The sequence below is a fragment of the Vipera berus genome, assembly GCF_964194415.1.
Source record: "Vipera berus genome assembly, chromosome: 3".
In the NCBI taxonomy this organism is placed as follows: Eukaryota; Metazoa; Chordata; class Lepidosauria; order Squamata; family Viperidae; genus Vipera; species Vipera berus.
The window spans coordinates 123,775,339-123,797,008 of NC_138204.1; the positions used below are offsets into that span (position 1 = coordinate 123,775,339).

Consider the following 21,670-nt stretch of genomic DNA (forward strand, 5'->3'; position numbering starts at 1 on the left):
CTAGTGGCTGAAGTGTTCATAGCAATCTCTCCTTCAAGTGGGCACTGTCAACAGCTGTGGGAAAGTCTTGGAGAGCAAGAGTGAAATTATTTTTTTCCTATAGAGTTCAATACAGCTACTAATGCTGTTCATTGAGAGGAGATAGACTTCTAGATATCCTGGACCTCAACTATCAACTATTTATGTGCAATGTTTCTGAAAATAAACATAGTTACTATATTAGAGTGATGCATGTCATCCTAAAGCATATATATATGTGTGTGTGTGTATGTATATTTTGTATACATACTGTTTGTGTAGGCATATAAGTCTAAGTGCTATAGCTAGTGCTAATTAGACTAATAAAGTAAAAGAATATTTAATCAAAAATTTAAGATTGCTATCATTGATCAATGTATTATAAACATTATCATTAAAACGATAAAGGGAAAACACAGCCTTAGAAGTATCTGCTAAAGAATATGAAGAAATTTGTCAATTGATCTGGTTACTCATTGATTGGATGTCAAAACTAAACTTAAAAGAAGAACATTGATTGAAGAGGAATTACATATTAATAGTATTCAGTATTTTCTTTCTTTGTGACTTAGTCCCATCTTTATAATTTCTTTGTTCTAGTTTGTTCTTTCCCTCCAAAAACTCTTGAGTAAATGCAAAATACCATGTTGTGGCAGACAACTCTGTTTTTGTAACATAGAAAATAGCCCTACAGTGTTTTATCTTTCATTTTCTCAATCTCCTGTCACATGCCAATTCCCAGAATTCTTAGCCAGTATGACTAAACTTTAATTTATACTAGAGTTGAACTCCAAACATAACTTCAGATATGAAACTGGGAAAAGCTGTAGAAGAAGGTGAGAATGAAGCAGTTCACACCATGACAACCCAAGCTTTGCCTATCTTGCACACATTTTGTTGTCTAATGAGCAGAGGTTGAATCACAATGGCACAGCGCTGTTTTCAAAATTTTGACAAAAGCTTTTGCAGATGCCTCTACTGCAATGAAGTTTTCATTGTTCAAACTCATGAATGTGTCCCTGTCTTTTTAAAAATTTTAGTTATCCACATGGGTTGATGTCAGTAAATCAGCCCACTGAAACAGTTATCATGGACACTTGAATTTTTATTTTTTTTAATTTTATTTCCATTTATATCCCATCCTTCTCCGAAGACTCAGGGCGGCTTACAAGCTTAGCAGTAGCCTTCATTCTATGTATATGCCTGCTTATTAGGGCTTTCACACCCCTCCCAAGTGGCATTATTACAAAGTCAGCTTATTGCCCCCAACAATCTGGGTCCTCATTTTACCTACCTCGGAAGGATGGAAGGCTGAGTCAACCTTGAGCCTGGTGGGACGCAAACCTGCACTAATTGCAGGCAGCTGGTGTTACTTAAGGAGGCATTAGCCCACTTCTCCACCAAGACAGTTATTGATTTCTGTCTTATAAAAGATGCAAAGCAGCAAAATATTAATCAATGCATCTGGCATATATATTAGAAAATCCATTCAACCAGTAGGAAAACTTTACCCAGTTGGAATGTGGTACACTGCTGTAGCTGTAATGATTAGCAATAGTACTTAGACTTATATACCGCTTCACAGTGTTTTACAGCCCTCTCTTAGTAGTTTACAGAGTCAGCCTATTGCCCCCAACAATCTAAGTCCTCCTTTTACCAACCTGGAAAGGATGGAAGACTGAGTCAACCTTGACCAGTGAGAATCGAACTGCCAAACTGCTGGCAGTCAGCAGAAATAGCCTGCAGTACTACATTCTAACTGCCGCGCCACTACAGTGTTTCTCAATCCTGGCAATTCAAAGATGTGCGGACTTCCAACTACCAGAATTCCCCAGCTAGCATGCTACTTGGGGAGTTCTGAGAAATGAAATCCACACATCTTCAAGCTTCCAAGATTGAGAAACACTGGGTTAAATTGTTCAACTAACCTAGATTCATCCTCAGCCAGAAAAACTCAAAGGACTTTAGCCCAGTCATGTCTCAGTCTAATCTACCTAATTTATAAGTATGCCATCTTGAGTTCCTGGAGAAAAGCTGACAGAGAAATCTAATGAACAGTAACAACCACTTCACTTTCTGTGTATAAGAGAACCCATTATTGAATCGTCAATAAGCATTGTTAATACATCTGAATGAATAATTCCTGGAGCATTTGCTTCAGAGTTCTTAATATTAAAAATAATTCACTGCTGAGTTTTTTCTTAAACTGATGCTTATTCCAAATGCACTTAAAATGCACTTATTTATGCAGCACTCTTTTAAGTAAGGCTTTTTTAAAATAGTAAACATTCAAAATACAAAAATGCTGATTTTAGGTATACAGTATACTTTTTAATTATGTTATGTCATATATGTCTAATTATCAGAATCAGTTAATTAAGCTAATACATTAAATGTATTACCAAAGTTTGGCAGATAAAAGTATAACATATAGGTAAAGGTAAAGGTTCCCCCGCACATGCGTGCTAGTCGTTTCCGACTCTAGGGGCCGGTGCTCATCTCCGTTTCAAAGCCGAAGAGCCAGCGCTTGTCCGAGGACGTCTCCGTGGTCATGTGGCCGGCATGACTAGACGCCAAAGGCGCACGGAACGCTGTTACCTTCCCACCGGAGTGGTCCCTATTTTTCTACTTGCATTTTTACGTGCTTTCGAACTGCTAGGTTGGCAGAAGCTGGGACGAGTAACAGGCGCTCACTCTGTTACGCGGCACTCGGGATTTGACCCCGCCAAACTGCCGACCATCTGATCAACAAGCTCAGCGTCCTAACCCACTGAGCCACCGCGTCCCTAGTATAACATATAGTATCAGATATTTTCTTTAGTGACAAGTTATAAGTAAATGAGAAATGTATAACATGCTGTGAAATCCTTTCTTAACTAAGATTTATAAAATATGTGATAGTTGATTTAGTGAAATTCTTGTTCAGTGAGACTGAAATTTACCTTGTCTTTTTTTAATTCTATGATTCTAGAATAGATACATTTTGAACTGAAACTTCAGTGTAACTTGTTCAGTTGAAATGATATATAGGTTTGGCAGACCTAGGGACGATTTAAGACATTCTACAAATATATAGGTGAAGATACATTAACATTAGAAATAAATTGACTGAACAAAATACAATTAGTTTATTAAAAATTAGGAAGCATGATAAAAAATACTATAGCCTTTCCAAGACGATTTATGAATATAAGTGATATAAATAATTGTGAATAATTTAGGCTTCAGTTCTATATCCACTTTATCACATAATGTAAAAAGAAATATTTTATTTGTGTTTTAATGCATAAACTTTAACATCTCTGTGTGTGTCTGTGTGTGTGTCTCTGTGTGTAAAGTACTACCTTTTTTCCTTTAAAAATCATCAGAAAATTCAGGATAGCCATGCTTTTCATGTGTGATCTTACAGCCTTAGCTAGCAACTAAATAACTTTAATTTATTTACTTGTCTCATTTAGTCAGAGATCTTTTATTGTCTCTCTAAAGGTACATTATACTTGATCTTAGCCAAAAAGCCAAGAAGCTGCTGGATTAAAGTAGTAGTTTTATAAAGCTGCCCTTAGGTGTACCAATAAACTTGACAGCAAATTCTTTGCTGTTTGACCTGTGTAGCATATTGAAGGCAAAAAAAAAAAGGTCATACGGAGCAGATGCTAGTGTTCATTTAGCATTCATTTGCATTTTTTTAAAAAAAGTAGATCTTTTCCTGGCTCAGTTTTAAGTTCTGGAATGGAGCCATACCATCTTAGGAAAAAAGAAGTACTTTAAGGAGTTCTCAATAAGTGCTATATGACCAGTTTTGTATGCCTTGAAGAACTTTTTTCCCTTCAAATCCAAAGTATTGCATAGGTCTAAAATTATGCCATCTTTGAAACATTAAATACACATTTTATCAGCCCTATTTTTTAGGAATGTTAAATACATTTAGCAGAAAATCAGATATAAAGAGAATGAAGTGTTATACAAACCACGCAAGGACTGGGATTTTTAAACTGCAATTATAGCCACAGTAAATATCCATTTGCAAGTCATGCTTAGATAGCTTCATAGCTCTTCTTTCAATCTCCCAGTAACATTTTTGACACGGTTATCTGTACTCTAGAAAAATAATAGACTGTTATCGAAGAAAATAGTTGTTGAAGTGTGAAGCAATATTCAACCCAAATTATTATACTCAATACTAGTAATTGGCCACCCTTATAAAAATTGGTAATAGTCAATAATGTTTTGTGGCTGAATTGTGCCATTATTGTTTTTTTATTAAACTATTTCTTTATTGTTTGCTTTCATTTCTAATAGAAATTTTTATCTCATGTATGTTCTATCTCCGTGTTTTGATGATGATGTTATCCATTCAGTTGTGTCCAATTCTTGACAATTCCATGTTCTAGAGCAGGCATGTCAAACTGCTGGCCCGCGGGCCGGAGACGTTATCCTGAAACCACGCTCACCCCATTGCCGGCAATGGGGAAAAAGTCGTGATACGTCGCGCAACATCATGTGATGTCGCGAGTTTGACATGCCTGTTCTAGAGACTGTATTATGAGATATATGGCTTAGAATCATATATCTAACACAGTATCTTAATATGTTGGTTTTTAATTTTACCCATGGTAAAATGTATGTTACTTAATGGGTAATCTTGAAAACTCTTGAACTGTATAGGAGTCTTTTTGTACATCACTACTCATTCTAGACTCTCCTCATAGTTAAGCTGACCTCAGAAAGCATACAAGAGAACCATTTAGAGCACATTCTATATACAGTAATTAATGTCTTTCACCCTCTGAATTTTATGCTATTTGGAGTGTTTCCTTTCCTGGCTTAATATGGGTGCATAGTGTCTGTCTGCAGCTTCTTCAAGGTGCTTTGTGATCTTGAAAAAAAGATGAATTTAAGCAGTTTAAATTTATTTTATTTTATTTGAACTTTTAAACTATTTAAATTCATCTTTTTTAAATTTAATCGATTTGATTTGATTTGGTTTTAAGTTACATACAGGTGCTACAGGCATTCTAAGCTATCATTTTGTTTATAAATCTGAAGTGTTGTGTAGTCCTAATAATTATTGCCTAGCAGAAAAAAATCCTTTCCATTTGTTACTATTAATTCTCATTCCATTTTATGAAAGAGAATTTGCTTATAGTCAGAACTTTTTAAAAGCCTATAGGGTGGATGCAATTCATGTATCCTTTATTATATAACCATCTTTTTTTAGTATTCTGCATCTCTCTGGCTTCCCAGAGGAAATATTTTTAAGTAGCATTGCTACTAAGTAGAATCTTTCCGCCCAGAAATGTTTGGAGATGAATTTATCCTTTGAGAAGTTCAGAAAAATTGTCCACCCAATGGTATCTCCCCTGCCAGGTAAGTATGACACCCAATATCTTTTCCCATAAAAATTTCAAAAAGACCTTTGTGCTCACCTCTAATTTTAATTGCAAAGTGTATCTGAAGTCATTTTTCCTGTAGATTAGAGGAGGAGATATTTTTGTAAATTCTTACTATTTTCTTTCCTCTCTGAATATTCTATTTTCTGGTTAGCTAAGCACCTTCAGCTTTACAATGTGCCTTAAAGCTAGAATCTGACTTGAATCCTAGCATTAAATGCCTGCATTTTGAAAACTCTGAAGAAACATAATAAAGGATCATTTATTCAATGAGATTTTTTTCTCCCATTTTGACTCATCAACTTTTAAATTATTAATTGTTTGCTTCCTTGACTCACTCTTTTGGTATAAGCAAAAAATTGATGTTTGCCAGTTAAGATAAAAATTCATTTTGTATTATTTAATTTTAATGATTTTTTAAAATTAACTGTACTACTAACTGCATGTAATATAGCAAAAGGAAAGAATTTTTTAAAAACATATTTGTAAATGAAGGATGAATAGAAAGTGATTCTAATATGTGTGGGATGGACAGAAATTGGATTGTTTAACTAGATATATCCTTTACCTATGTCTTCTGCTGTTGGCAATCAAAAAATTATTAATTTTAATGTATGGTGAGGGAATTAGAGAGAAACTAGATACAAATGTACCTTATCCAATAAAATGAGGACTTCACAAAGAATTCATGTAAGAAATTAAAACTCGGGGCGGGAGGAAACTACACTGAAGAAAAGTAATATTCCATTTTGAGTTTCACATTTTTTGAAATCTGGTTCGGTATATTTGGCAATTCAGCACTGGATATGCAAATGAAGTTATATTCAAGGGTTTGGCAAATTGAGGGGAAACTATGCTGGCAGCTGCTTCAGTGGGTCACAGAACCCACATTCAGATGGTGAGAAAAGGAAATGGAATTGGGTCCTGCACTAGATATGCCGTGGTGTATCAGAATGTTTTTATATATAGATGATTTAAAGGAAGTACCAGCACTACCAGTATTAATTATTATGGCAGATTACAATAGCTAGGAAAACTCCAACAAATATATTTATTCCATCTCAATCCCCAATGTTCTGTGAAACATATTTTATGTATTATAATGACAGGCATAAAACAAAAATATTTTAGAAGAACAGTTTTGGTTATAAGCTTCATTAATTCAAACATTTATCCAAAAGTTTTATATAAATCAGTCAAAATAAAGATGTCTTTGTGAATTATAAACTATTTTGTAATTTTTAGCTTCTGGTTTAATTTATTACTATATAGTATAATTATGGTATTTAATTAATTACTAATTACAGTAACATATAGCACTATGAATAGGATTTAGTTGCTAACTTCTTTGGTCTTGTAATCTTTATGTGTCTTCTCACTGACAATATACGACTTAATGTAGAAGGACATGACAATGTATAATGCTAAATAAAATTACAATATTATGTCCTCTATTTAGAGGACACACATTATAACATTATGTTCTTTATTTAGGTTCCTATTTATTTTGAATATTTGTGATTTGTTTTCTACTATTATGTACAATATTTGTTTATTACAGCCCGACCAATGCTGGGTGTTAAATTACCGCAAATATTTTCTAATGCATTACCATCAATCTAGATTTAAGGCCATTTCTGCATCTGAAAATAAGTATCAAACATTAATATAAAGAAGAATAAATTCTAGGAAAAGCTCAAATTACAATCAGGACAGAAAGCATCATTATTTTAAAGAAACTGTAATGGTAGAATACTTTGTTAACAAGAAAATAAACTCTTACAATAACACTATTTTAAGCTTCCACCTTACTTTCTACCATTATATATTATTCTGGTACAGTATAGTAATAAAGTAGTAGTGGAAAATATAGGCACATTATTTGTGGGGAACCATTAAATTGCCTAGATGTACTAAAGTGAACTATGTTTATTAATAACACACTGTAAAATCTAAATATATTTTAAAACTTTTGTTGCTACATTGCATCTATTATGGGGTCTTCAGACCAGAAGTTATAGTGCAGGATTATAATTTCTCATTTATTTTAACCAATAACTAATGAAGCGTTTGGTTTTTCTCTCTCAGGTTTGAACATCAGTGGCTTAAAGGAACAAAAAGATAATGGAACCAGTTCTGAGCCCAGTTTTTCATCTCCGGAGAGGAGAATGTCTTTGCCAAGGTAAAATCATTAAAGTGTTTCATTAGAGAATTGTTTCAACTATTACTGAGAAATGCCTTTGGGAATTTCATGGAATGCTGACAATTTTTTGATCGCTGGGCTACAGTTCAGATTTTGTGATTGTGATTTTCTAAGATAATAACTTTAAAGATGAGTACACCTTAGAAAATATTTGTACTAAAGCCAGGTATTGTTTTGCAGCTGTTGTTCTCTTATTTTAAGACTCCATTGACATCTCAGTGAACCACAGATTAGCATGTACAGCTGCTCTCAGTAGGACTACTTAGAGACCAGACAATGGAAGTTGTCAAGAAAAGGGCAGACGTAAAACATCAAGTCTTCAAGGAATAAAATCGTGTGTTATCTCCTGGATGGAGTTGAGATGTAAATGAACTTCAGTTCAATACCTGTTCTTGTATTCACTAAAATGCTAGATTATCTGGGTTTTGTTTTTTGTTTTTTGTAATTTCAAATTGAGAGCATTTAATTAATGCCCTTGTTTTTCCTAAAGAGATGCAATTTATCTGTCCCCCCCCTTCCCCCACTCCTTGTTCTTTGGGTGATTTTGTGTTACACTTTTTTTCTGTCAGCAGCATGAGGCAAATTGCTAGCAATCAAGAGGTATAAGTAAATGAAGCATAGTAAATAATTCTGGAATTTAAAATTGGCTTTAGATTGTTACATAATAATTCTCAACACATTTCCATAGCCTGATTCATCTTGTGCTGCTCTGTGTTTGAAAGTTTCATTTGTGTTTTCTGATATTTTTCATTGTTATACAATAATATGGCCCTATTTAGTAATATTTATAATATTTTTTTTACTTTTAACTGTATAATTATGAAAATTGGTACTCTGTAGTCATTGAATAAAATTAATTGAGCAGCCAATAGAATAAATAGTAATGCACTTTATACACTGTACAGTGCAATAATTTTCTTATCTGATTTTCAGGAACTGAAGTTGGAGAATAATACTATCTGAAGTTAATTTGTTAAAATATATTGGCTACAGTTTCATTTAGTTTTCATTTCAAATATTTATTGCTATTTGAAGGAATAATAGGCCAAAGAAGTATCTTCAAATACTATTTGCTATATAAAAAGAATAAGCATATTGTAAACACTATCAACATTTTTAAATGTTCTGGAAACATGCTTTTATAACATGAACAAGCAGTTTCTTATACTTATTAAATTACTGTTCATATAACACATTCTCTAGCATAAAGAAGCAAGGAACAAAACATTCTTATTCTAATGGGGAAAAATTATTGCACAGTACAACATGAATTAATAGTTATTTTTAAAACACTTGCATTTTAATTTTCTCTATAAGGAAAATAAAGGCCTTTTAAAACCATATTGATTAGTAACATTTCCAATCTTATATTGGATGTTTATCTTATAAAGATGTTACAAATAAAATACAAATAAAGTGTGAAAGAAGGGATAAAGCTCAGGTATTTATTAGCAGTTCAGATACAGAGAAATTTCTTACAGGCTGATGTCTAAAAATTCCACTTATTTTACTTCGTGCACCTTCTTGCTATTACAAGTGGTCTTGAAAATCAGTACTTGAAAATAAACATAACAGTCTAGTACCGCTGTGGTACGTTTAATTCCCCCCGCCTTCACAGTGTTTAGTCACTGAGCTGATGAGCGACTCGTGAAATACCCTGATGGACCTAATTTTTTTTTTAAAATGGCTTCCACTGATGTCCTACAGACAATAATTATGATGTGCTAGTTAAGCCCAAACTACAGCTGAGGGATTTTACTTTAAAGCAGAGGCTTGGGCGCAAAAATGCATTTATAGCTCTTTGTCTGGCACCTCATTATGCGTGGACCTGATTCATTAAGTAATTGGTTTGCAGTTGTTTACATGAGTATTAAGGCTTTTATTCAGCAGTCTTTGAGAGATACATTGTGCAAATGTTGCATGTTATGAATGCAGAATGAGGGGTAGTGGACAAGTCCTATTGGCTAAACACTGCACTCTGTTGAAAAGCAAGTAAAAGAGATTGGGTGCTGCTTTGCATAGCAATGACTTTCTTAATAAGCTTTACAGATTAATACACACAAGCCATAAAAGATGCAAAGAGATACTCTTAGCACATTTATCCATGCTCATTTCACTATTATGGCACTGGAGATGGGAAGAATTGAGTGCTTTCATATTCTTTTTTTTCCAGTGCAACTTCAGTGCATGAGACTTAATAGAATCCAATGTTTATTGTATTATAAATTGTGGGGGAAGTGGGCAGACCTGCAACAGTTTATTATTAAAGATTCTTTCAATGTAAATCTTTTCCACCATTGTGTGTCCAACAGCAAAATCATTTTGTGGTTGAGTGGGGATGAAAGGCATAATGTACGAAGGAGTGAGTCTTAATAGGAAGCTGCTCTCTGATTGAAGGCCACTTGTTCCCTTTTGTATGGAGATGCATGCCACAGCTTCCTCTTCTCCAGCAAATATTACCCTGTTGTAACCTAGCTGAAAACAATTTTCTTGACAGAGTTCCACTGCTTAATACAAATATACTTAAACTGGGACACAAACTTTCTAACTTAATTATTACACTATATTCACAGGAAGAATATTTATATGAAACAAATGATCCAAAAGTAACATATTCTTAGTAGTTATAGCATAATTATTAAACCAATGGTTGCAGCAATGTGTGTGGCATTTGATTGCTCTGTAGCAATTCAATCAGCCAGTGGATGTCAGTAGCAGACTGTCCTTGTAGGTTTGGGCTAGGTGCAGTGTCTTTTCTTAGAGGCTTTTCCTTTTGCAACATCTGAATGTAAAAAATAAAGCCCAAAACATTTCAGTTAGCTTCCTCAAGTATGCCTTAAGATTTCAGTATATTCTTATTTACCAGGCTATCTGTTAAGGACAATAGGATTTGCTTTTGAGTTTCATAAAACTCTTATCTGATTCGCTGTTTAAATTGGCTTTTTTAAACAGAAGTATCTTTTTCTTTAAATATTTTGTTCACTTGAATAAATTGCTGATTACTACTTGAAGCTGTTTGTACTGATAAATGCTTCATTTTAATCTTCTCAGATGACTACAATGACCAGAAGGGGTCACTGTTTCTTTGCTACATTCAAGCTGCATTTCTCAGTCTATTTCCATTTGAAATTTATATTTTAGCAACTATTCAAATCTCAGCTAAGTTTTAGTTTCAAAAAGCTTCAGTGCTGCTGGTATCAGTTTATATCCTTGGGAGTAGAAGGATCTTTTGAGGGCCGTTGTAGATTTTGATGTCATTTGCATAAGATGCTCAAGATGGCCTTTCCTGGATTCCCTGTTCGTGGAAGACATACAGGTGAAACTCGAAAAATTAGAATAGCGTGCAAAAGTTCATTTATTTCAGTAATGCAACTTAAAAGGGGAAACTAATATATGAGATAGACTCATTACATGCAAAGCACGATAGTTCAAGCCGTGATTTGTCATAATGGTGATGATTATGGCGTACAGCTCATGAAAACCCCAAATCCACAATCTCAGAAAATTAGAATATTGTGAAAAGGTGCAATATTCTAGGCTCAAAGTGTCCCACTCTAATCAGCTAATTAAGCCATAACACCTGCAAAGGGTTCCTGGGCCTTTAAATGGTCTCTCAGTCTGGTTCAGTAGGAATCACAATCATGGGGAAGACTGCTGACCTGACAGTTTTGCATTGACACCCTCCATAAGGAGGGAAAGCCTCAAAAGGTAATTGCAAAAGAAGTTGGATGTTCCCCAAGTGCTGTATCAAAGCACATTAATAGAAAGTTATGTGGAAGGGAAAAGTGAGGAAGAAAAAGGTGCACAAGCAGCAGTGATGACTGCAGCCTGGAGAGGATTGTCAGGAAAAGGCCATTCAAAAGTGTTGGGGACTTTCACAAGGAGTGGACTGAGGCTGGAGTCAGTGCATCAAGAGCTACCACACACAGACGGATCCTGGACATGGGCTTCAAATGTCGTATTCCTCTTGTCAAGCCGCTCCTGAACAACAAACAACATCAGAAACATCTTACCTGGCTAAAGAAAAATAGACCTGGTCTGTTGCTCAGTGGTCCAAAGTCCTCTTTTCTGATGAGAGCAACTTTTGCATCTCATTTGGAAACCAAGGACCCAGAGTCTGGAGGAAGAATGGAGAGGCACACACTGCAACATGCTTGAAGTCCAGTGTGAAGTTTCCACAGTCTGTGTTGATTTGGGGAGCCATGTCATCTGCTGGTGTTGGTCCACTGTGCTTCATTAAGTCCAGGGTTAACGCAGCCATCTACCAGGAGATTTTGGAGCACTTCATGCTTCCTTCCGCAGACGAGCTTTATGGGGATGCTGACTTCATTTTCCAGCAGGACCTGGCACCTGCCCACACTGCCAAAAGCACCAAAACCTGGTTCAATGACCGTGGGATTACTGTGCTTGATTGGCCAGCAAACTCGCCTGACCCGAACCCCATAGAAAATCTATGGGGCATTGCCAAGAGAAAGATGAGAGACATGAGACCGAACAATGCAGAAGAGCTGAAGGCTGCTATTGAAGCATCCTGGTCTTCCATAACACCTCAGCAGTGCCACAAGCTGATAGCTTCCATGCCACGCCATATTGAGGCAATAATTGCTACAAAAGGGGCCCAAACCAAGTACTGAGTACATATGCATGCTTATACTTTTCAGAGGTCCGATATTGTTCTATGTACACTCCTTGTTTTATTGATTGCATGTAATATTCTAATTTTCTGAGATTGTGGATTTGGGGTTTTCATGAGCTGTAAGCCATAATCATCACAATTATGACAAATCACGGCTTGAACTATCTTGGTTTGCATGTCATGAGTCTATCTCATATATTAGTTTCCCCTTTTAAGTTGCATTACTGAAATAAATGGACTTTTGCACAATATTCTAATTTTTCGAGTTTCACCTGTAGACCAGATATTTAAGTGATGTTTGATTTTTTCCCCCAATTCTGATCAATTAGCCAAGCGTGCTGTCTTGATTTGTAATTGAAAATCATAATTTTTAGATTTCTGGCAGTTTATAAACAGCCTGTTTCTCATCTATACTGTCCCCATATTAGCAATATAAAGGAATGAGACAGTCATCCCTCTTATTCTCCTCTTTCTTTAAGCCTTCCGAATAAATGTGACCAAAGTGTGATTGTGGCACTAGTCCTATCACAGTTTCTACTGAAACTACAGCACAGTTCAAAACACTGATAAAAGTAACAAGCCTCATAGATAGGACGAATGACTTTGCAGATGACATTGCCTTAATACTGCTTAAGCTAAATAAGCTTTTCCCTTTGATCGTTGAAGACATATTAAAATATGGATAGGTAGTGAATTTTGAAATTAATTTTAGAAAGGCAATGGCTTTGCTCATCAACATCAGCTCCAAACTAGAGAATGAGGTAAGGGTTAAATAGTTCTTTGAGAGTTATCACAAATAAATTATCTTGGACTTTAAACATAACTTTTCTCAGTTGCGTACACTAATTCCTGAACTAGAAGAAAATTCTAAGGGGCAATGTCAGTGCCATATTTTTAAAGTGCAAATTTAGTTATTAAAATACTTATGTGTGTAGATGGTTGGGGATAAAAAGAGGAATGCTTTATGGATGCAAAAACCGTTAAGATCCTGAAGTTCTTAAAATAAAGTTTACAGAAACTAATGCTCCGATGGTATTATACTCCTTTTTTTAGCTAAATGTTGATATAAGAATTGTTGAAAGAGATATGGTAACATTGAAACATACTGGCATGTTTGGTGAGATCATTCAAAGATTTGGAAATATTTTCATTTTTCTCCCCACACTTAACCAAAACTAAACTAAGCCTCTCCCCCCCCCATCTAAAAATGTTGGCTGGTCTTACTTTAGGGTCTTGCAAAAGGTATGTGTATATAAGGTCCATGGAGTACCTGCCATTAACTTAATGTAAATAAGCATCTGTTTTTAGTATTTTGGCTTGTGATTGTGCATTGATAGTGGAAGATTCAATACTGAAAAAAATGAGTATTTCTTTACACAGCACAACTATAGAATGTTCTAGAAAGCAGAGTAATTCCTAAAGTAATTAAACTTTTCAACAACAGAATACATTATGAAATAATATTCTTTATTGAAAAAGCATGGTAGGGAGATAGTTCTTCCTTTTGAATGGCTTGAGTAGGAATCGATTCCTTACTCAAGCCCTCTTGAATTTCTGGATTCATTTAGCTTCTCCAACTAAGATTTTTGTAAATAGCGTAAAAATCCATAAGACAAAGTAATATAATCAGCTTTTGAAGATTGACAAGATATTGTTTCAGTAATAAAGAAGTAATAAAGCTTGTATACAAAATGGTCTTATGTGACATTATGGCACACTGCTTACTTCTATCTGTGGAAAAAGTAGACATGTACCAAGCTTCCTTGGAAAATGAACAGTTTTCAACTCGGCAGTAGTTTGTGCCCACACCACTTACGGTTAAGAACTCATAAAACAAATTGATAGACAGTTTATTGTAGAACATTGCAGAGATAATTTTTTAATTATGGAAGATTTTTCTGCAGTAATTTGTTTAATTCTAATTAGATGTCTGTGACCAGAATTGTGGCTATACAGAAGTGGCAAAGGAAGACCTGGAAGCTTAAGAAAATAGTCTGAAGTATCAATCATGTTCATAATTTTAATATACTGAATTGAAATATATGTTTATTTATTTAGTGTATGCTATTTCCTATCTTCCCACTTCCTATACATACATCCATGCATATAAGCACTTTTCTTATATCCAGAAAGAAGTTTCTGAATCCAAAAATACGAATTCAGAAGCTCCTGCACCACCATTGTACAATATGCATTTTTTTCATATGTTAGCCATTATTTCTGCAGACATCTTACAATAAGTATGACATTTCTTTCAACAAGCTTATAGCAGTCCTGTGGAAATCTTGAAAAAAGTACATTATTTCTGTTGGGCACTCTTTCATAATTATAGTGCTGCTGCCATCTGAACACCTAATCAGATAATTTTTTCCCAGGATAATCTGTCCCTAACCTGGTCTTTTAGGTCTTCCAACTTTTATATACTGTAAATGAGTCCATCCAAATTATTCGTTCTGTTCTTCTCTTTCCTTCTAGCTTTTCCAACACTAGACCTCCTGAGAGTTAGGTCTAAGTATAGTATATCCAAAGTAGGATAATTTGAACCTGGTCATTTGTACCTATAGTGAAAATTCTGAGATTATTTGTTCAATAATCTATTTGTTTGTTTTCCTGACTGTCCACAGTATTTATACTGTAGAAGCTTTCTCCCACATCAACATACAAAGGCATCAATACTTTTCTTACTCTGGTTCTTTAAAGTCCAACTTCCACTTCCATTCAGCTTTGCAGAGAATATCGTTGCTTGCACAAATCTGATCACATCCCAGCATTTGAATATCTTTTCCAAGGCATTCATGGCTGTTGTTGCTCTTGGTAATTTTTCTGACTGCTTGTTCCATTATATTGATAGCTGGTTCTAAAAGGCAGAAGCTATCCACCATTTCAATATTTTCACTTAAAGGCTAGTGATTCTACCTGTTATCACTAGTTTGGTCTCCTTCATATTTTATTTTAGTCCCATTATTTTCATTGTACTTGATTTTTACTAGTAGACTTCTCATAATAAATATACAGCATATACGTTAAATGAATAAAGGGAGTATAGAGCCACTCTGTTTTGCCATGTTCTGACATAGGTTTCACACGAGGACGAGATGTGCTGGGATTCCCATTTTTTTAAACACATTCTACAGCTTGATGCGATCAACACAATTGAAGGTGTTTCTGTAATCAATGAAATACATAGTGACTTTTGCTGGATATTCTATGGATGTAACTGACTTTCAGTGGAAATTTATTTCCTCCAAGCTAGTAATTTCCCATAAATATATATACTTTTATTAAACTTACAAGCTTGTGTTTCTTTGCTATTTTTAAAAAAATATTGTTCTGACTATGATGTTGGTTTGCTACGTGCTGAATATTCTGTATAAACATACACAAAAATGAATAAAAATCTTAATCCAGAGAAAATGGCAAAATGGTCTGAAACTAGGAATCTTAAACTGTAAAATACAAATATCATTTTGAGTGGGTTTGGCTTTGATTAAAACTGAATACTAACAATGGTGAAGTTTTTAGTTCACTGTTCTTAGAATTCATTCTAATCTTAAGTTATGTCCAAATATATCCACCTGCCCTATATGAACACTGATATATCTTTTTTTACAGGGATGAAAATCAAAGAGGAATAATATCTACAATAAAATCTAAAGGTATGATTATCATCGGTTGTAGTCACCTAACCAATTCAAGATTTTTTCTGTTTTCCTTTCCGGCAATAGAGAATCTTGCTAGGGTTCATGTAGTCCATGTAGTAGCATCTTGGGTCTAAGAAGCCTGTAAGAAAGAATGAAAGAACACTCAGCATTTTTTCTCTGAAATAAATTTGTGCCCTTAAGTCAGTCTTGACCTTTGAGGACTGCCAGGGCAAGTGCTTCTAATATTCTTGGCAATATTTTCAGAAAGCGTGTTTTTCTGAGCTGAGAGAGAGGTTACCCAGTTGGCAAGGTGGAACTAGAAAAGCAATCTCTCACTTCCTAGCCAGGCACCTTTAATCTCCACACCAAATTACCTTTAGTTATTTGTAAAATAAGTCTTCATTTTGTGATCATGCATCTGGAAAGAGGGCTAATAATTATCTTCATATCTGTGGCATTTACAAGAGGAGCAAATGGGATCACAGTGATGATGTAAACAGCATTGTGATACAAGATCCATCCCTTTTCTATGTGCATTTCAATACTTATGCCTTCCCCCAATAATAGGTCTTACATTGCAACCTCCTTTCATCATTTTGAAAATAGTGAGACCCTGAAGATGCTACTTCTTTACATCTTCTGTCAATGACTTCCACATATATTACACATTATATGAAAAAGCACTTTTTTTGTATTCTACAAACTTAACCTTATCTCTACGCTGTAAATCCTAACTGTTAACTCAGATGTGAACCCTCCAGAAATTGGATTTCCATTCTTCTTTTTTTAAACAGGTTTTATTGTTTTTTCAGTTAAGATCTACATATTTAGAAAGCATCATGATGACTGGGTAATCAGAGATTCAGTAACAGAATTTTCAGTACATAATTCAGGTTACATTATCAAAGCATCCTTCTTAATTTCTCTTAACATTTCATACAACCAGTTTAAACTACGGTAATAAATTTCTAGAAATAGCATGGTCAATTGAAAAGTTTGTCAATTCAATTTCATTGAGATATATCTATGTCCTGTTATTAAAGTTTACCTAATTTTAATTTTAATTATATATTCAAATTTAGCCTTTAACATCCCAAATAATATTCACCACCCAAGTTTCCCTTATTTCATTACAGCAAAAACTATAGCATCTAACATGTACACAGTGGCTGAGTAGCTATGTTCTACCTAATAAACATTGTCTGTTTCACATCCTAATACATCACACATTACTGACAGGACCACAGCCTATGTTTATCAATCTACAACTATTTATACACAACCAGATTCTGTTTTAAATTTTAGCTAATTCTTAATTCTTAATTAGAATAATCAAACGACTTTTAACATCAAACGTGGGATCTATAAACCAAATTTCCATTATGTCAGTGCACAAATTATAATGTCTAAAATAAGCTTAATAGATACATAAACACATTCTAGTTCTATCTCATAAACATTTTCTATTTTAGATCCTGATAGGTCACTGATTACTAAAAGGATAACCGTTAATGGTTCTCTAAGAACTTACTTTTTAAATCTAACTCTGGGGGTTTTTTTGTTTTGTTTTTTTGCCAATCAGGTTTCCAGACTTTGAATTGCCAGATAGGTTTCCCTTCGCTCCAATACATGTTATTTGAATCGAAGGAGGCCATCTAGCCATCAGTGGTCCACAAAAACCAAACCATTTGTAATCATTATGTTGTTGCCCTGTTAGTTCTAGTCTCTGTATTTGCTCTAAAAACTTTATCTCCAGTTCTGTCTGGATTCCTCTTCTGTCTGGGTTCATCTGCTTTAAACAAAGAGTCTTATCCAATTTTGTAATTAATACTTGGCTATTCAGGCTTTCAGGAAACTCTCTTTGTTGATCTTCCACGTCCACTATGTTAGCATCACTTATCTTGCATATTAAGTTTTCCCATAGTGTGTTGTTGGTCCTTAAGGTTATTTGCCATAGTGATAGTTCCTTGTACTTTTAAAGTTGTTGGTTCTTTGGATAATTGTTGCTTATATTCCTCTGTCTCAATAATAATATCTTCCAATTTTGTTATATTCTGAAGTGTAAATTCTTTAGTTGCAGTCTGGGTTTCAATTTGTGACTTAAGGTTGGCATGTAAATTATCAAATCTGGAGATAGACATCTCAGTGACTCTGTAGATTGTTTCAAGTATAAGGTTATAGTCAAGCAAGGTTTGTGGCTGATCCTTCTCCATTTTGTAATAATTATAAATAGTCCTTGGTAGAGGCTATTTTTCAAACAAAAATCAGTAAGAGTCCACCTCCTCAAGTCTAAGCCAAATTCATCTCCAGCTGTTTCAGGTTTTTATCTTAATGCCAAGGTCAGTCCAAAATGCAAGCAAGCTTGTTTGCCAATAGTATTCACTAGATATCCCCAGAGTACTTCAAATCCTTTTCAGACAGTATCTTTTTATTTATTTCTTTTTTGTCCCCCTTTTTAGACTAATAGGTAGAATAGTTCATTTCTGTAAATATAGGAACTTTGGGCCAAAAGTAGAAAGGCAGTAAGTCCAATAAATCAGTATAATTTAGTAGAAGGCTTTTTCTTTTCTCTCCCAATGTAGACAAAGACTGCTCTTAAGGAGGGTGGGGAAAAGAAATCCCTTCCCTCTCTCCTCGTAGGGGGAAGCAAATTTGAGAAGCTTTTGGCAGGGAAAGTAGACAATTAGGAAAACAAGAAGGCAATTCTCACCCAGTTTTCAAGTGCTTTGTTGTGCTTTTGGCTTTGGCAGGAAATGGCTAAATGATGGGCCATGGAAGTGGCCAATCCTTTCTTCTTCAGTTCAGAGAGTAGCTCCAAGCCGATGGGAAGGCCGCCGCCCTTCTACCACCGACTGGAGAGACCTCTCCCCCGCTCATTGCCCCTCCAGGGCGACTTTCGACCCCTTTACAGGGGGGCCCCCAATGAAGAAATCCAGGCAACATGAGGAGCGATTCCCTCACGTGTCTGGGAGCACTGAAAGTCTGGAACCGGAAGCCGCATTTCCATTATTCTTGACCAGTGGGCTTTATTATTGAGACTTATGGAGGCCAGAATCCAACATCTGAAGAGCCACAGGTTTCTAGCCATCAATTATAAGGAAAGTGCCTGAGCCAAGTGATTTCTGCATCATTTTTAGCTCTAAAAGGTAAAGGTAAAGGTTCCCCCGCACATGCGTGCTAGTCGTTTCCGACTCTAGGGGCCGGTGCTCATCTCCGTTTCATAGCCGAAGAGCCAGTGCTTGTCCGAGGACGTCTCCGTGGTCATGTGGCCAGCATGACTAGACGCCAAAGGCGCACAGAACGCTGTTACCTTCCCACCGGAGTGGTCCCTATTTTCCTACTTGCATTTTTACGTGCTTTCGAACTGCTAGGTGGGCAGAAGCTGGGACGAGTAACAGGCGCTCACTCTGTTACGCGGCACTCGGGATTCGACCCGCCAAACTGCCGACCTTCCGATCGACAAGTTCAGCGTCCTAACCCACTGAGCCACCGCGTCCCTTTTTTTAGCTCTACAGAAGCCTTTTTGAAGATAAGCAGCAGAATACATACCATTCACACTGTGATTGCACTACCTTAAGTTATGTTGATTCTAGCTTTTATTCCAGGGGTCTTCAAACTTGCTCCTTTTATGACTTGTGGACTTCAGTTCCCAGAATTCCTCAGCCAGGTACGCTGGCTAAGGAATTCTGGGAGTTAAAGTCCACAAGTCATAAAAGGGCCAAGCTTGAAGACCTGTTTTATTCGATTGTCCAAAACCTAAAGTGGCCATAGATCATTCACATTTTCTTCTGAACTTGAATTGTGGGCGAATAATCTTTCTGTATCCAAAAGCCACATTTCTGAGGATAGCAAAACATTAGGGCAGGGGTCTTCAAACTTGGCCCTTTTAGGATTTGTGTAATTCAACTCCCAAAATTCCTCAGCCAGCATACCTGGCTGAGGAATTCTGGGAGTTGAAGTCTACAAGTCCTAAAAGGGCCAAGTTTGAAGACCCCTGCATTAGGGCCATATCCCAAGACCTAGGATAGGGTTTGGAAAAGAGATTGCCTAGTTTTTAACTAGGATTATTTTGAGAGCTTATACTATAGTTTTGTTTCTTATATCAACATGGTCATAAATGGCATCTTTAGGTTTCAACAATTATGGGATTTCTGAAGGTGCAAAACCAGGACCAGAGGACTGCAAGTAACCCTCAGCCCACAGATTGTCTTCCTCTATCTCTATTTTAGGCAGAATAATCTGCTTTATTATGCCAATCATAATGTTGATACTATTTTCTTGTATACCAAATACTAATAGTGAAAACAGTGGGTAATTCCTGAGAAATTGTCATTGCCCAAAATGGAAAACCATTTTTTCTTGCAGTTTCTCCTTCTTCAGGATTCATATGTCTAAGTTGAGGCTGTCTTGTATTTCTGCCTTTTTAAAATCTTTACAAATGATGCTGACAATTGCCTAAACCCACTCAATTTTTTCACCTGTATTCACTCAAGAAAATTTTCTTTTTCTTCAAAAAATCAAAGATAAGGAGCCAGAAAAAAAATGTTTAATGAAGGTGACAACTTCACAAACCCTTAAATGGGGATGAGGAATCAGATGGACCAGGTCAATCCATAGACCAAACTTTTACAGCTATGATTTCAGCTAAATGGGGGTCATGCAGTATTTAATATCTAGTTGACATTCATTGAAGGCTTAATAACCCATATATATTATTGGTTTTTTAAAAAATGTAATGCCTTGTTGTTTCTTCCCCCATGTGTTTCCCAATCCAGCTTTTTGGGGTGATTCTGATGACAGCAATTCTGATATTGAAGCAGCCCTGCGCCCCCAGGAACACTGTTCACAAGAAGATGGATTCAGTGATTTCTATGACTGAAGATCTAATTTGATACTCACTTACAAACAAATGATAAAAAGCCAGTAGCAATTTTTAAGGAGGAAAGTAGTTTCAGGAAAGGTCAATCTGGAAGGGATACCCTGATGGAATGGATACCTGATGTACCTTACCATTCTAGCCACACCAAATCATCCTCTCTCCTACTTTCACCCAGTATTTTTGTGAATGATTATAAGTCTTCTGAAAACCAAACTCAATGAGCACCAAAATCCCAACAAGCTAAGATTTACACCTGGATTTGTTTGAAATCTGAAGTACGAAGAGAGAGGGAGTAATTTTGGAGTTTGAAAACTGTAGGCCTTTAATTTATATATTCCCTCCTATACTTCTTCCTTGATCCAGTTGCTTGGTTGAAAAAAGTTTGTTCTTATACTTGAATGGCCTTCAAACTAATGGATCCAGTTCCGGTCAAAACAACCACGATGTTTATTAATGCCATTATGAATTTTACATTAAATAAAAAACAGCTGATACGGTTGGGACCTTGTTCATATTTGTAGTTTTAATTATTTACTACTGCTTGCATCAGGAGGGAAGCTTTTAGTTATGGAAATAGTAGTTAAAAAATTAAAAGCATGATTAAAAGAGAGATGGGGAAATTTCACAAAAAGAGCAATTGTATGAATAATGGCACTTCTGGCTTAGCTCTATATTTTTTGACTATAGAAGTAAAGCATATTATTTCAGAAATCAAATTTGTAATGTGCCTTCTTACCCTTAGTTTAGCTTGGACAATGCAAGATATTATATTTGTTGTCTTTTTATATTCCCAATAAAATGTACTGCTGAAAACTTGGAAGAAATCATTTTCACAATCTTTGTTTATATTTTGCAATTGATAGCAATGATCATTAAATAATCCTTGCACATTGAAACAAACAG

At 35.4% G+C, this 21,670-nt stretch overlaps 1 protein-coding gene across 2 annotated transcripts in view; it reads left to right on the top strand.

Moving 5' to 3' along the window:
* The window catches only part of KIZ (kizuna centrosomal protein), a 67,459-nt gene extending 45,879 nt beyond the window's left edge, over window positions 1-21,580 (top strand). For both annotated transcript variants that reach the window (XM_081322561.1, XM_081322562.1), the window contains 3 exons: window positions 7,497-7,590; window positions 15,860-15,903; window positions 20,664-21,580. In XM_081322561.1, coding sequence (XP_081178687.1) covers window positions 7,497-7,590; window positions 15,860-15,903; window positions 20,664-20,767 — 242 coding nt within the window. In that variant the 3' untranslated portion in view covers window positions 20,768-21,580. The remainder of the gene's footprint in view (window positions 1-7,496; window positions 7,591-15,859; window positions 15,904-20,663) is intronic.
* The last annotated feature ends 90 nt before the right edge of the window (window positions 21,581-21,670 follow it).